The 11,233-nt window shown below is 58.1% G+C and overlaps 1 protein-coding gene across 3 annotated transcripts; it reads left to right on the top strand.

Moving 5' to 3' along the window:
- Positions 1–860: 860 nt before the first annotated feature.
- On the top strand, positions 861–11,233 carry SLC9A5 (solute carrier family 9 member A5). Of its 3 annotated transcripts, none has more exons than XR_014947737.1 (16): positions 861–1,072; positions 4,113–4,415; positions 4,874–5,037; positions 5,723–5,801; positions 5,993–6,170; positions 6,246–6,466; positions 6,595–6,797; positions 7,032–7,121; positions 7,206–7,276; positions 7,863–7,992; positions 8,069–8,157; positions 8,261–8,387; positions 8,518–8,651; positions 8,785–8,854; positions 9,038–9,169; positions 9,387–11,233. XR_014947737.1 is itself a non-coding variant. In XM_015873891.3 (16 exons), exons 1-16 carry the CDS (start codon positions 922–924, stop codon positions 9,851–9,853), a joined length of 2,646 nt encoding a protein of 881 aa, XP_015729377.2. In that variant the 5' UTR covers positions 861–921; the 3' UTR covers positions 9,854–11,233. The 3 variants fall into 3 exon arrangements, 2 of the variants coding, with proteins under 2 accessions (XP_015729377.2, XP_032302997.1); XM_015873891.3 differs by having other exon boundaries at positions 8,481–8,651; XM_032447106.2 differs by having other exon boundaries at positions 869–1,072; positions 5,723–5,797; positions 8,481–8,651.

Consider the following 11,233-nt stretch of genomic DNA (forward strand, 5'->3'; position numbering starts at 1 on the left):
GGTGCCCCGCATGCGTGGGGTGTGAGGAGATGGTCCCTCGGGGGTGACTGCAGGGATGGAGGGACAGCAGGTGATGAAGGAAAAGTAGATGATGGAGGAACAGCAGGTGATGGTGGGATACTAGATGATGGAGGAACAGCAGGAGGATAGAAGGGACAGTAGGTGATGGAGGGACAGCAGGGGGATGGAGAGGTAGCAGGTGATGAAGGGAAAGTATTTGATGGAGGGGCAGCAGGTGATGGTGGGATACTTGGTGATGGAGGAACAGCAGGGGGATAGAGGGTATAGCAGGTGATGGAGGAACAGCAGGGGGATAGAGGGTATAGCAGATGATGGAGAAGGTAGCAAGGGATGGAGAGGACGGCAGGTGATGGAGGTGATCAGTGGTGAAGGGGAGACCAAGGCAGGTGCCAGGAGAGCACTGAGGGGCAGGAGGTTTTGGGGTATGTCCAGTGGACCAGAACTGGGGTGAGGTGGCATAGAGGTGCTGCTTGGGGTGAGAGGATCAGTGCTGGGGACCGGGAGGTGACAACGGGGTGATGCTGGGGACCAGGACAGGTGGGACTGCAGAAGTGACAGCATGGCAGCATTGGGTTCTAGGGCAGATGGAGGTGACACTGGGGCAGTGTGGTGGACTGGGGCAAGCGGAGGTGGCACCGGGGCAGTACTGGGGACCGGGGTGGGCGGGGATGGCATCGGGGCAGGTGTGGGTGGCATCGGGCAGCGCTGGAGACCGCGGCGGCTGCGGGGGCGGCACCGAGGCAGGTGACGGTGACACCTGGACATCGCTGGGGACCGGGGCGGGTGGAGCAGCTCCGGGGCGGGGCGGGCGCTGCGGGGCGGGCCGGGCTCTGCCCCCGCCGTTGCCGGTGACGTCGCGGCGGGGCCGGCGGAGCTGCGGAGCGGCGGAGGTGCGGGGCCATGCATCCTCCGGGCAGCGGCCCCACGGCCTCCCCCGGCCCCGCCGCCGTCCCTCCGGCGGGAGCCGAGCTGCTGCGGTGGCAGTGGCAGGAGGTGCAGGTGCCGTGCCTGGTGGTCGCCTGGATCCTGGTGGCCAGCCTGGCCAAGATCGGTGAGTGCCGCCGGGACGGGGGGCTCCGCGGGTGATACGGCCCCGGGATGGGCACCGGTGACAGCGGGGGGGTGGGCTGACACCGGGGGGAGGGGCGGTGCGTGCAGCTGGACGGTCCCCGGGAGGTGAAAGCAAGGTGTACGGTGGCCCACGGAGGGTCACGCATCGTTCTTTGCCATGGGGGTGTGATGGGCGGTGACAGAGCAGAGCCTGGCTGGTGGCACACAGGGGACACGCCGGTGGCCCCCGGCGTGGGCACAGAGGGGACAGCCCATGGGATGAGCTGCAGAGCTGCTTGTGCTGCTGTCAGGGTTGGGAGCGGAGCTGGTGGGTCCCCGCTGGTGGGTCACACCGGAGCCATGTGGCACTAAGTGGGCACCCAGGAGGTGTGACAGTGACCTTGAAGCGGGTGTCCTTCTTGAAGTGCTGCTGGGGGAGCGGGGATGCATTAACACCCAGGGCAGGGTGTTGCTGTCACTGTCAGCCGCCCTCCTCCTGCTCCAGCATCACCCAACCCACGGCTGTGCACCTCACGCTCCATCCTCCCTCGGCCTTCTCGCAGCTAAACCTCTGCAAGGAATAAATTACGAGCTGAGGCATCGAGCCCTCTGCCTGCAGCTGTGCCACCTCCAGCTGCCGAGTGCAGCACACAGACAGGAGCTCTGGCTCCATGCCTCATTCTCAGGCAGTTCATCTATTTGGGTTTCCCTTGGTGCTTCCCTGCTCCACGTTTGGCTGTGGGGGGAGAGAAGCCACCATGTGCCACCTCGGTGGGCACAGCCCCAGGGCACCATGCTTGGTGGCAGCAATGTGACAGCAACCAGCCATCCCATGGCCTGGGGATGCATCCTCCCCCTGCTCCTAGCCCTGGTACTGCTGTGCCCACTGTGCCCAGGGGCACCAGAGGAGATGGGGACAGGGGTGGCAGCGCTGTGTGCTGGGCGCAGGCTGGTGCAGAAGAGCTGCTGCCAGCTCTCAGCCCTGTGACTGCAGGGGCGGAAGCGTCCCCAGCGCTGTGTGATGGGGAAGTGAGACTGTAGGCTCTTGTTCTAGGAAACCATCACAATGCTGGGGTGCCCCGAGCAAGCAGCAGGCAAATGCCTGGGGCGGAGAAAACCGCACTGAGACTTGGCTTCCTGCACAGCGAGGCGTCATCCGGGCTCTGCTGCCTTTACTGCTCTGTTTGCTATAGGGAAGAGGGGAAGGAGAAGTGATGAGCATTGCCCCACAGCCACCTCTCACCTGCAGAAAGGGAGGGGACTATAGGTCCCAGCCTTCTCCCTTTGCATCCAAACCTGACTCCATTGCTCCCACTGCTGATTGGTTTTGGTGTTTCTGATCCAACTGGGACGCAGTGGGCGCGGTGCTGATGGGTCAGTGGTTGGACTTGACGATCTCAGCTTTCTTTTCCAACCTTAATGATTCCATGATTGACCCCGAGCTCCATGAGAGTGAGCTGGGATTGTCCTCAAGTCCTCCCCATGGCACATCCCGTGCTGGGGATGTCTGCAGCGGGGATGATGCCTCTGAAGTTAATTCACATGTGGCTGAGTTACTGTTGCTGTGGGAACGTTAATGCTGAAATTCTTGCCTAGCGGGTGTAAAATTAGAGCTCTTGCCACCCGTCCCTGCTGCAGAGCAGCTCGTGTGCTGGGATTTGATGTGAGGGCGGCAATGTGCAGAGCAACAAAGCCAGCAGCATTCCCATGCCCTGGCTGTGCATGCAGGGCTTCTCCCATCAATGCTGAGAACTTCTTTGATCAGTGCATCCTTCCTCCTGGTGGGGTGATTGGCACAAGCAATGGGCTCCTCTCACCCAGAACATTCAGGATTGAGATTCGGGGTGGTGGCAGGGCAGCCAAGTGATGGTCTGGAGGCTGCGATGTCCCTTTACTTGAGGACAAGTTGCCTCCTGGTTCCTGGTAATGGCTTTAGGTTGCACCGGGGGAGGTTCAGGTTGGATTTTAAGAACAATTTCTTCTCTAACAGAGCGGTGATGCAGTGGCACAGCTGCCCAAGGGGGTGGGGGAGCCCCCATCCCTGGAGGTGTCCCAGAGCTGTGGGAGGTGGCACTGAGGACTGTGGGCATTGAGCACAGTGAGGGTGGGCTGTGGTTGGGCTTGGGGCTCTGGGAGCTCTTTTCCAACCTTAAATGATCCTATGACTGCTTCATCTGATGGCCAGGTTGTGCCATAGCCCTGGGATGTCACTAGTGACAGCAGCAAGACCTCAATGATGGGAGGCAGGAGAATCTGTGGGCTGCCCTGCTGGTTTTGCCAAGAGGGTGCCATGATTTGGGTTTACATGGGGACAAGGCTGCCACAAGGAGCATGTCCCCACTGCTGGCTGGCATGATGTGGCCTTGTGCCACCAGGCTCCCTGCCACGGGGCTAATATATGAATATGAGGGTGTGATCAGCTTGCTCCATTAAATACATCCCCTTTCATGGCTTGCTGGCATAAGCTGATTATTGCAAGCATCCCTTCATCCGCAGCTCTCGCATACTTTGTGTTTGCATGCAGGTAGGTCACCCAGCTCTCTGGCCGACGCGCTCGTGCTGCAGTGTTTGCATGCTGCTCCACCTGCGTGCTCAGACAGCTGCAAACAAGGTCACCCCGTCACCAGGGCTGTGCGTCCCCATCCCTGTGTGGGGTACTGTGTTCCTGTGACCAGGATGCCTCACTTGAACAGCAGCCAGCACTGCTTGCAGCACTGTAAACGTGCTCAGTGATGCCTTGCTCCTTTTAGCACTGATGCCAAACAAGCAAAATGCCCAAGTGCTTGGCTTATATAGCAGTGGTTTGGGAGGTGGAGGACCTGAAATCCTGATCTGGGACAGGCTCAGAGCAGACAGGCACGGGCAGTAGAGACATGGAAGCCAGTTCTGGAGCTTCCCTCAAGGTTTACAACATTGGTGAAAAGACCCTGGGCTGGGTAGAGCTATGGGATTCCAGGGAGGGAAGGAGCCCAGCATCCCACCCAGGGTGCTCTGTCCATGTGCCCATCTGGCTGATGCTCACATTCTTCCTTCCCTTCCAGTGTTCCACCTGTCCAGGAAGGTGACATCCGTCGTGCCGGAGAGCTGCCTCCTCATCCTGCTTGGGCTGGGGCTGGGTGGCATTGTGTTGGCCGTGGCTAAGAAACCCAAATACCAGCTGGAGCCCAACATGTTCTTCCTCTTCCTCCTGCCCCCCATCGTCCTGGACTCAGGCTACTTCATGCCCAGCCGCTTGTTCTTCGACAACATTGGTGCCATCCTCACCTACGCGGTTGTGGGCACGCTCTGGAACTCCTTCACCACCGGCACCGCACTCTGGGGCCTGCACCAAGCAGGGCTGATGGGTGGGTGCTGGGGGAGCCCACGTCACCTAAAGGGGTGGGAAGATGCAAAACATGCCCAAGTTTAGAGCCCTGGCGTGGATCCCGTAGCTTTCAGGAGCTGGGAATGATGTTCTGTCAGGACCAGCAAGTGTGGAGGACAAAGGGGACCTTCTCAGCACCGGGCTGACTCATGTCTTCGCTATTTTTGTCGCCGACCTTGGCTAGCTCTGCTGGCTCGCTGCCGTGTTCCCTGTCCTCGGCTGGAGCTGCTGGCCCTGCTTGGCATGGGCCTTCTTTTGAGCTCCTCTGTGCCTGGAGGAACCTGTTAGTGCCTGGTCCAAGCACTTCTTCCCTCATGTGCCAAACCCCGCATCACCTTAGGGAGACCCCAGAGGTCTGATGGACAGGCTTGTTTCACCTACACAGTCCCCCACCTGGGGAGAATGACCTGCCTCACCTCTGTCCTTCTGTCCCAGCAGATCCAGGTGTGGAAGCTGGGTTGATGGATTTCCTGCTCTTCGGCAGCCTCATCTCAGCTGTGGACCCTGTGGCAGTGTTGGCAGTTTTTGAAGAGGTCCATGTAAATGAGACCCTCTTCATCATTGTTTTTGGCGAGTCCCTCCTCAATGATGCTGTCACTGTGGTGAGTTGGAGCCAGGGGTTCCCGCAGTCCTAATGGGTGGTGAGGCACTGGAGCAGGTTGTCTGGAGAAGCTGTGGGTGCCCCATCCTTGCAGGTGTTCTCCATCAGGTTGACGTGGCTCTGGGCAACTTTATGTACTGAAAGATGGACAAAAGGCAATGGCCTTAACTTGTACCAGGGGAGGTTCAGATTGGATATTAGGAAAAAATTATTCCCAGAAAGGGTGGTGAGGCATTGGAACAGGCTGCCCTGGGAGGTGGGGGAGTTCCCATCCCTGGAGGTGGTCAATAACTAGACATGTGGCACTGAGGGACATGGGCAGTGAGCATGCTGGGGGTAAGCTGGAGTTGGACTTGGTTATCTTAGTAATCTTTTCCAACCTTAATAATTCTTTGGATTCTGTGACTTGCCCATGCCATGGGATTGGGCTGGATGACCCATAAAAGTCCCTTCCAACCCAAGTCAGTCTATGATCCTATGTAAGTGGAGCCCAATGTGGTCCAGGCACTGGAATCCCCCAGAATGGGCAGAGGGTGCAGGTGACATCCCCAGATTGGGGGCAACGCCTGGGTCCTTCCACTGTGCTGATTTCAGGGGAATACTTGGGCCTATCCTGCCCACCTGTGCTGCCCCTCCCATAGTAGGGAATTCCTCTGCCATTCCCAAAGGACTTGCATTGCCTGCAGGTGCTGTACAAGGTCTTCAACTCTTTTGTGGAGCTAGGCCCAGCACACATCCATGCCACAGACTACGTGAAGGGGGTAGGTGAGTACGTGCCCCACTAGCACTTCCTGTAGCATAGAGAATGGGAGAGGAGCATGGGGGCTGTCGTGCTGTGGGGAATCACTAAGGCCACCTCAGCCATCATTGCTGGATGCGTTGGTGGGGAGTCAGGTGGGAGCAGAGGGCTTGGCAAGGGGTCTCACCAAAGGTACAACCCAACCTCTTCCCCTCAGCCTCCTTCTTCCTGGTGAGTCTGGGGGGCACGGCCGTGGGGCTGCTCTTCGCTTTCCTTCTGGCCCTCATCACAAGGTTCACCAAACGTGTGCGCATCATCGAGCCACTCTTCGTCTTCCTCCTGGCCTATGTTGCCTACCTGGCTGCTGAGATGGTCTCGCTGTCTGCCATCCTGGCGTGAGTACCGGGGAGCCCCAGGAAATCAGGGGTGCTCACCATAGAGTCATTCCAGCTCCTTCTGCCCTTCTGCAGAGTCACCTTCTGTGGGATTTGCTGCAAGAAGTATGTGGAAGCCAACATCTCCCAGAAATCCCGCACCACGGTCAAGTACACCATGAAGACGCTGGCCAGCAGCTCAGAGACCATCATCTTCATGTTTCTGGGCATGTCAGCTGTGGACACTTCCAAGTGGACGTGGGACACTGCACTGGTGCTGGGCACCCTGTTCTTCATCCTGCTCTTCAGAGCTGTTGGTCAGTCTGTCCTGCTGGCCCAGCTATTTTCTTGCCAAAAAGCAGCAGTTACCAGGAGTGGCTCCTGGCTCTGGCTTTGCCTCATCTATGGGGCTCTGGTGGCATCTCTTGTCCTTGTTCTTCTCCAGGTGTTGTCCTCCAGACCTACGTCCTCAACCGCTTCCGCCTCATCCCCCTGGACAGGATTGACCAGGTGGTCATGTCATATGGTGGCCTCCGTGGAGCCGTTGCCTTCGCCCTGGTCATCCTGCTGGATGAGGCGAAGGTGAAAGCCAAGGACTACTTTGTGGCAACCACCATCGTGGTGGTGTTCTTCACTGTCATCGTGCAGGTGAGAACGGGCACTCTGCCCTTGTGGAGCAGCACCATGGGCAGATGCCAGCCTTGGAGACCAAGTGTCATGTCCTCATAGTGCCATCACACAGACCCAAAGCACAATGGGAACGCTGCACCTGGCTGACACTACCAATGTTCCTGGTTGCTTCATGCTCCTTTTGCTCTCACACCCTATCTGTGCATCCTCTTGCCCTCCCAGTCTTTCCCATGCCCTCTCCTGCCATTCTAGGGCCTCACCATCAAACCACTGGTGACGTGGCTGAAGGTGAAGCGCAGTGACCACCACAAACCCACTCTGAATGAGGAGCTACATGAGCATGTAGGTGTTCCCTGCAGCATCAGGATGAGGCATGCTTAGCCTGGGTCACCCTCCACTGCTCTCACCCTTTTCTCTTCACTCCAGGCCTTTGACCACATCCTGGCAGCAGTGGAAGACATCGTGGGACACCATGGCTACCACTACTGGCGGGACAAGTGAGTGTCTTGTTTGGCATTTGTCTGGATGGGGCAGTATGGCAGCCCTGGGGACATCCCAAGGGGGACGGTCCTCTGTGGGCAAGGCAGCAGGACCAGGAAGGGGTATGTCCATCCATCCGGATGGTACAGTGCAAACCACTGCTCCAGAAGTGTCCTAACGAGAGGTTGGGCAGAGGTGGCATAGGACACAAGGTGGCATTGCCCATGCTGGTGCTGCTGCAGGATCATGGTGGCCATAATGTCATTGTGCTTCCCCAGATGGAGACGCACTGGATATTGAGGAAGGAACTGTTAAAACTTTTGTCTGCAGAACCACAACAGGAAAAGCATGCAGAGAGCCTGCTTCCTGGAGGGAAGCTCTGTCTGGGCAGCTGCAACAGCTCCAGCCCTGTGCCTGTCACTGGGTCTCTAGTTTCCCCTTAGTCTTATCCCCTCCCATTATCCTCTGCCAGGGTGTTCCCAGGCACAGCCTTCTCTCCTCATGCTTTGCGTACTTTGTATGGGAAAACATCCAGTGACCACTGTATCAATCCACCCCATCCCCTGTGGGACTTTAACCACCCACGTGTCCATCTTGCTGCAGGTGGGAGCAGTTTGACAAGAAGTACCTGAGCCAGCTCCTGATGAGGAAATCTGCCTACAAGCTGCGGGATGAGATCTGGGATGTCTACTACAAGCTGAACATCCGTGACGCCATCAGCTTTGTGGACCAGGTAGGGGTGTGTGGTGAGAGCTGGGTCTCACTTGGTGAGGTGGTGGGGACCCCTCCAGCCCATCTCTGTCCCGCAGGGTGGCCACGTGCTGTCAGCTGCCAAGCTGGCACTGCCCTCCATGCCCAGCCGCACGTCCATGTCAGAGTCGTCAGTCACAAACCTGCTGTGAGTGCAAGCATCCCTCTAAGCCCTCTAAGCTGCATCATCCCTGGGGTGGGTCGGATCCATTGGGATGAGCCAGATCCATTGGGATGCTCCACTTCCCCAGGAGGGAGAGCGGGAGCGGTGCTTGCCTGGACCTGCAGGTGATCGACACGGTGCGGAGCCGGCGGGACAAGGAGGATGCAGCCATGCACCACGTGCTGCGCGGGAGCCTCTACAAACCCCGGCGGCGGGTGAGCGCTGCTGCCTGCAGCAGGAGCAGGGATGGAGGGTGCTGCGCGGGGCTGGCTGCTCACCCTGTGTCTCTTTGCCTCTCCCTCGGCCAGTACAAGGCCAGCTACAGCCGTCACTTCATCTCTCCAGATAAACAAGAGCGCCAAGACAAAGAAATCTTCCGGCAGAACATGAAGAGGCGCCTGGAGACCTTCAAGTCCACCAAGCACAATGTCTGCTCTTCCAAGAGCAAAGCCAGGCTGAAGGAAAAGGGCAGGAAGAAGGCAAGCAATCCCCAAATCCCTGCACCCTTACTTCATATGGGGCATTGAGGTCCTGTGGGGTCCATGCAGGGCTTTGGCATCTCCAGAGCCTGAGGCGGGGTTGGGTCCCATTCAGATCCGTCTCCCTCTGCAGAAAAACATCCCTGTGCCCAGCGATGCACCCAATGGGAAGACACACAGAAATGTCCCCTGGCAGGAAGCGGGTAAGGAGGTGGCAGGATTGGTTCTCAGAACCTGCAAGGGGACCCATTGGGGTGGGATGGCAGTAGCATGCTGTTCGTGGTTGGTGGCACTGGGGTCGTGCTGGCACCAAGTCCTTCTCCCATGAGTGCAGGGGGGCAGCTCTTAGGGTATCCATCCTCCATACATCCCCTGTGTGGTTGCAGCTCCTGTGCTGGTGACGGTCAGCTCTGATGAGGAGGAGAGCGATAGCTCAGAGACAGAGAGAGAGGATGATGAAGGGATCGTGTTCATCGCTCGTGCCACCGATGAGGTTCTGCAGGGAAAGACAACCCAAGGTAGGCATGCCAGTCCTTCCTCTGCCTATGGAGCAAGGTTGGTTTGGGTTGGGCAAGAGAATGGAGCACAAATGGGAGAGCTGCTGTTCTCTCTGGCCATGGAGGCACAACAGAGCCTCCAAAATGGGCCAGATCAGAAGGGTCCCCATCAGTACCAGGGTTTGAAGGCGCAGGAGCCATGCAATATCCCCCTCTGTTCTTCCTTCTGCACTCCCAGGCAGCCTGGACGTCTGCCCCAGCCCCTGCATCATCCCACCATCACCCACCTTGGCAGAGAAGGAGCTGCCATGGAAAGGAGACCAGGCTGACCTGGCTGTTTACATCTCCTCGGAGACCACCAAAATCGTGCCAGTGGATATGCAGAAAGCATGGAACCAAAGCATCTCCTCCCTGGAGAGCATCGCCTCGCCGCCAGGCACTGAGGCAGGAGCACACAACAGGAGGTTCGCCCGCCCCATGCTGGAGAGGCAGTCACAGTCAGCAAGCCAGGCGACGCCGGAGCAGGTCTCACGTTTCCAGTTCCCCAGCCATATATCCAAGAGCAGCAGGTCAAAGAGCGACAGCAGCCCTGAGGGTGTGGAACAGCAGGAGCTGCAGCCCCTGATGGGCACAGAGGAGCAGGGCAGGGGGCCGCCCCCCGCCGAGCACCGTCGGCTTGCGTTCAGCAGAGCCAGCCACATCTGAAATGCACGGCGTGCGGGGCAGGCTGCCACCCACCAGCTGCTCCATCGTTGTGTTTCATGAAGCTTCTGCGTGTCTCCTCCAACTCCAGGAGCAGCCAGAGAGCTCTGGGGGCTTTGCTCATGCTGATGCAAGGCTGGTAGATAGATGGGTGTGATGCTGTGAGAGCAGACACCGGTCCCATCCACCCAGGGGGCACGGACCCCATACCTGGCTCTCTTGTTCTCTGGTCTTTGTCTCCTGTCTCACAGCACCGGGAGGCCAGAGATGTTCCTCCCAGTAGTGGTCTTAGTGCCTGTGGCTGTACCAGCGTGAGGTTTGGGGATCTGGCTGATGGGCTCCTCCAACTGACCCTCCAGCCTCTGCAGGAGGCTGCTGCACAACAGCCCATCCCTACCCGGCCTTTGGCTTCCAGGAGCCAGGTTGCTCAGAGCACACATGGACCTCAGCTGGGAGAGCAGAGATCAGCCCCTTTCCACTGCAGCTCCATCCCCTGGGTTCTGGAGGCACTGCAGAAGCAAAGCCATGACCTTCTCAGGACTGAGGTTTGGCTCCACCAGGAGCCAGGCTGCATACGCACAGGGACTCATCTGGCACTCGTTTGGCTGTGCCAGCCCCACTCTGCTCATCCAGGTGTGCTCCCCATGGCTGCAGCATTCTGTTTTCTGGCTTTGCTAGGAGACGGCAGCCCTGCATGGCACCCTTCATCCTGCCTGCATCCCAGTCCCTCTAGTTGCCTGGGGCTCGTCAGCTGGGAGGGCACCAAGGGGAGCAGCAGGGCTGAATGTAAAGCAGGAGCAGGGGAGGTGGGTGAGAGCAGATGGGTGAGAGCTGAGTGCATCTGCAAAGCTCTGCCCCCCCCAGCCATCCCAGAGCCCACCCAAAAGGGACCCCAGGATCTTGTTCCCCAGGACCTGCTCAGAGCTCAGTGTAGCTGGGCACAGGAGACCCCTGGAGTGGAGATGCTCCAGTCTGGGCTGCTAACACCCAACAGCAAGCACATGGCTGCCCATTGCAGCTACCTGGGGTGCTGGGCCTGCAGGCGTCATGGGATATTTCAGTGCACTGGGTGAATGGGTCAGGCAAGGTGGTGGCACCTGGTACTCCTAGCAAGGTCGTTCTGCTCTGTACCTGCCCTGTCAACTGGAGCATGAGGTTTTTAAAAGGTTTTTATATAGTTTTGCATTTCTTGTATGCCTTCTCCCAGTTTTGATTTCTGATATTGGGCCATACTGAATCTCTAGCTGGGTCAGTGTTTTCTGTAGCCACGGGTGCCACAAACAACTCCAGACTTAGTACCTTATTTGCAAGAAATATTGTTTTAATGTGAAACTATCTGCAGAGTATTTTGTAACGTTCAATAAATCAGAACTGGAGCAGGTG

This window comes from Coturnix japonica, chromosome 6 (assembly GCF_054131305.1).
Source record: "Coturnix japonica strain WE chromosome 6, WE-NBRP24, whole genome shotgun sequence".
Lineage (NCBI taxonomy): Eukaryota > Metazoa > Chordata > Aves > Galliformes > Phasianidae > Coturnix > Coturnix japonica.

Excerpts from the sequence above, each read along its gene's own strand:
- SLC9A5 (XM_015873891.3), top strand. The coding sequence starts at position 922 with ATGCATCCTCCGGGCAGCGGCCCCACGGCCTCCCCCGGCCCCGCCGCC. Across the intron at positions 1,073-4,112 it reads GGCCAGCCTGGCCAAGATCG|TGTTCCACCTGTCCAGGAAG; the intron begins GTGAGTGCCGCC and ends CTTCCCTTCCAG. Across the intron at positions 6,467-6,594 it reads CCTGCTCTTCAGAGCTGTTG|GTGTTGTCCTCCAGACCTAC; the intron begins GTCAGTCTGTCC and ends GTTCTTCTCCAG.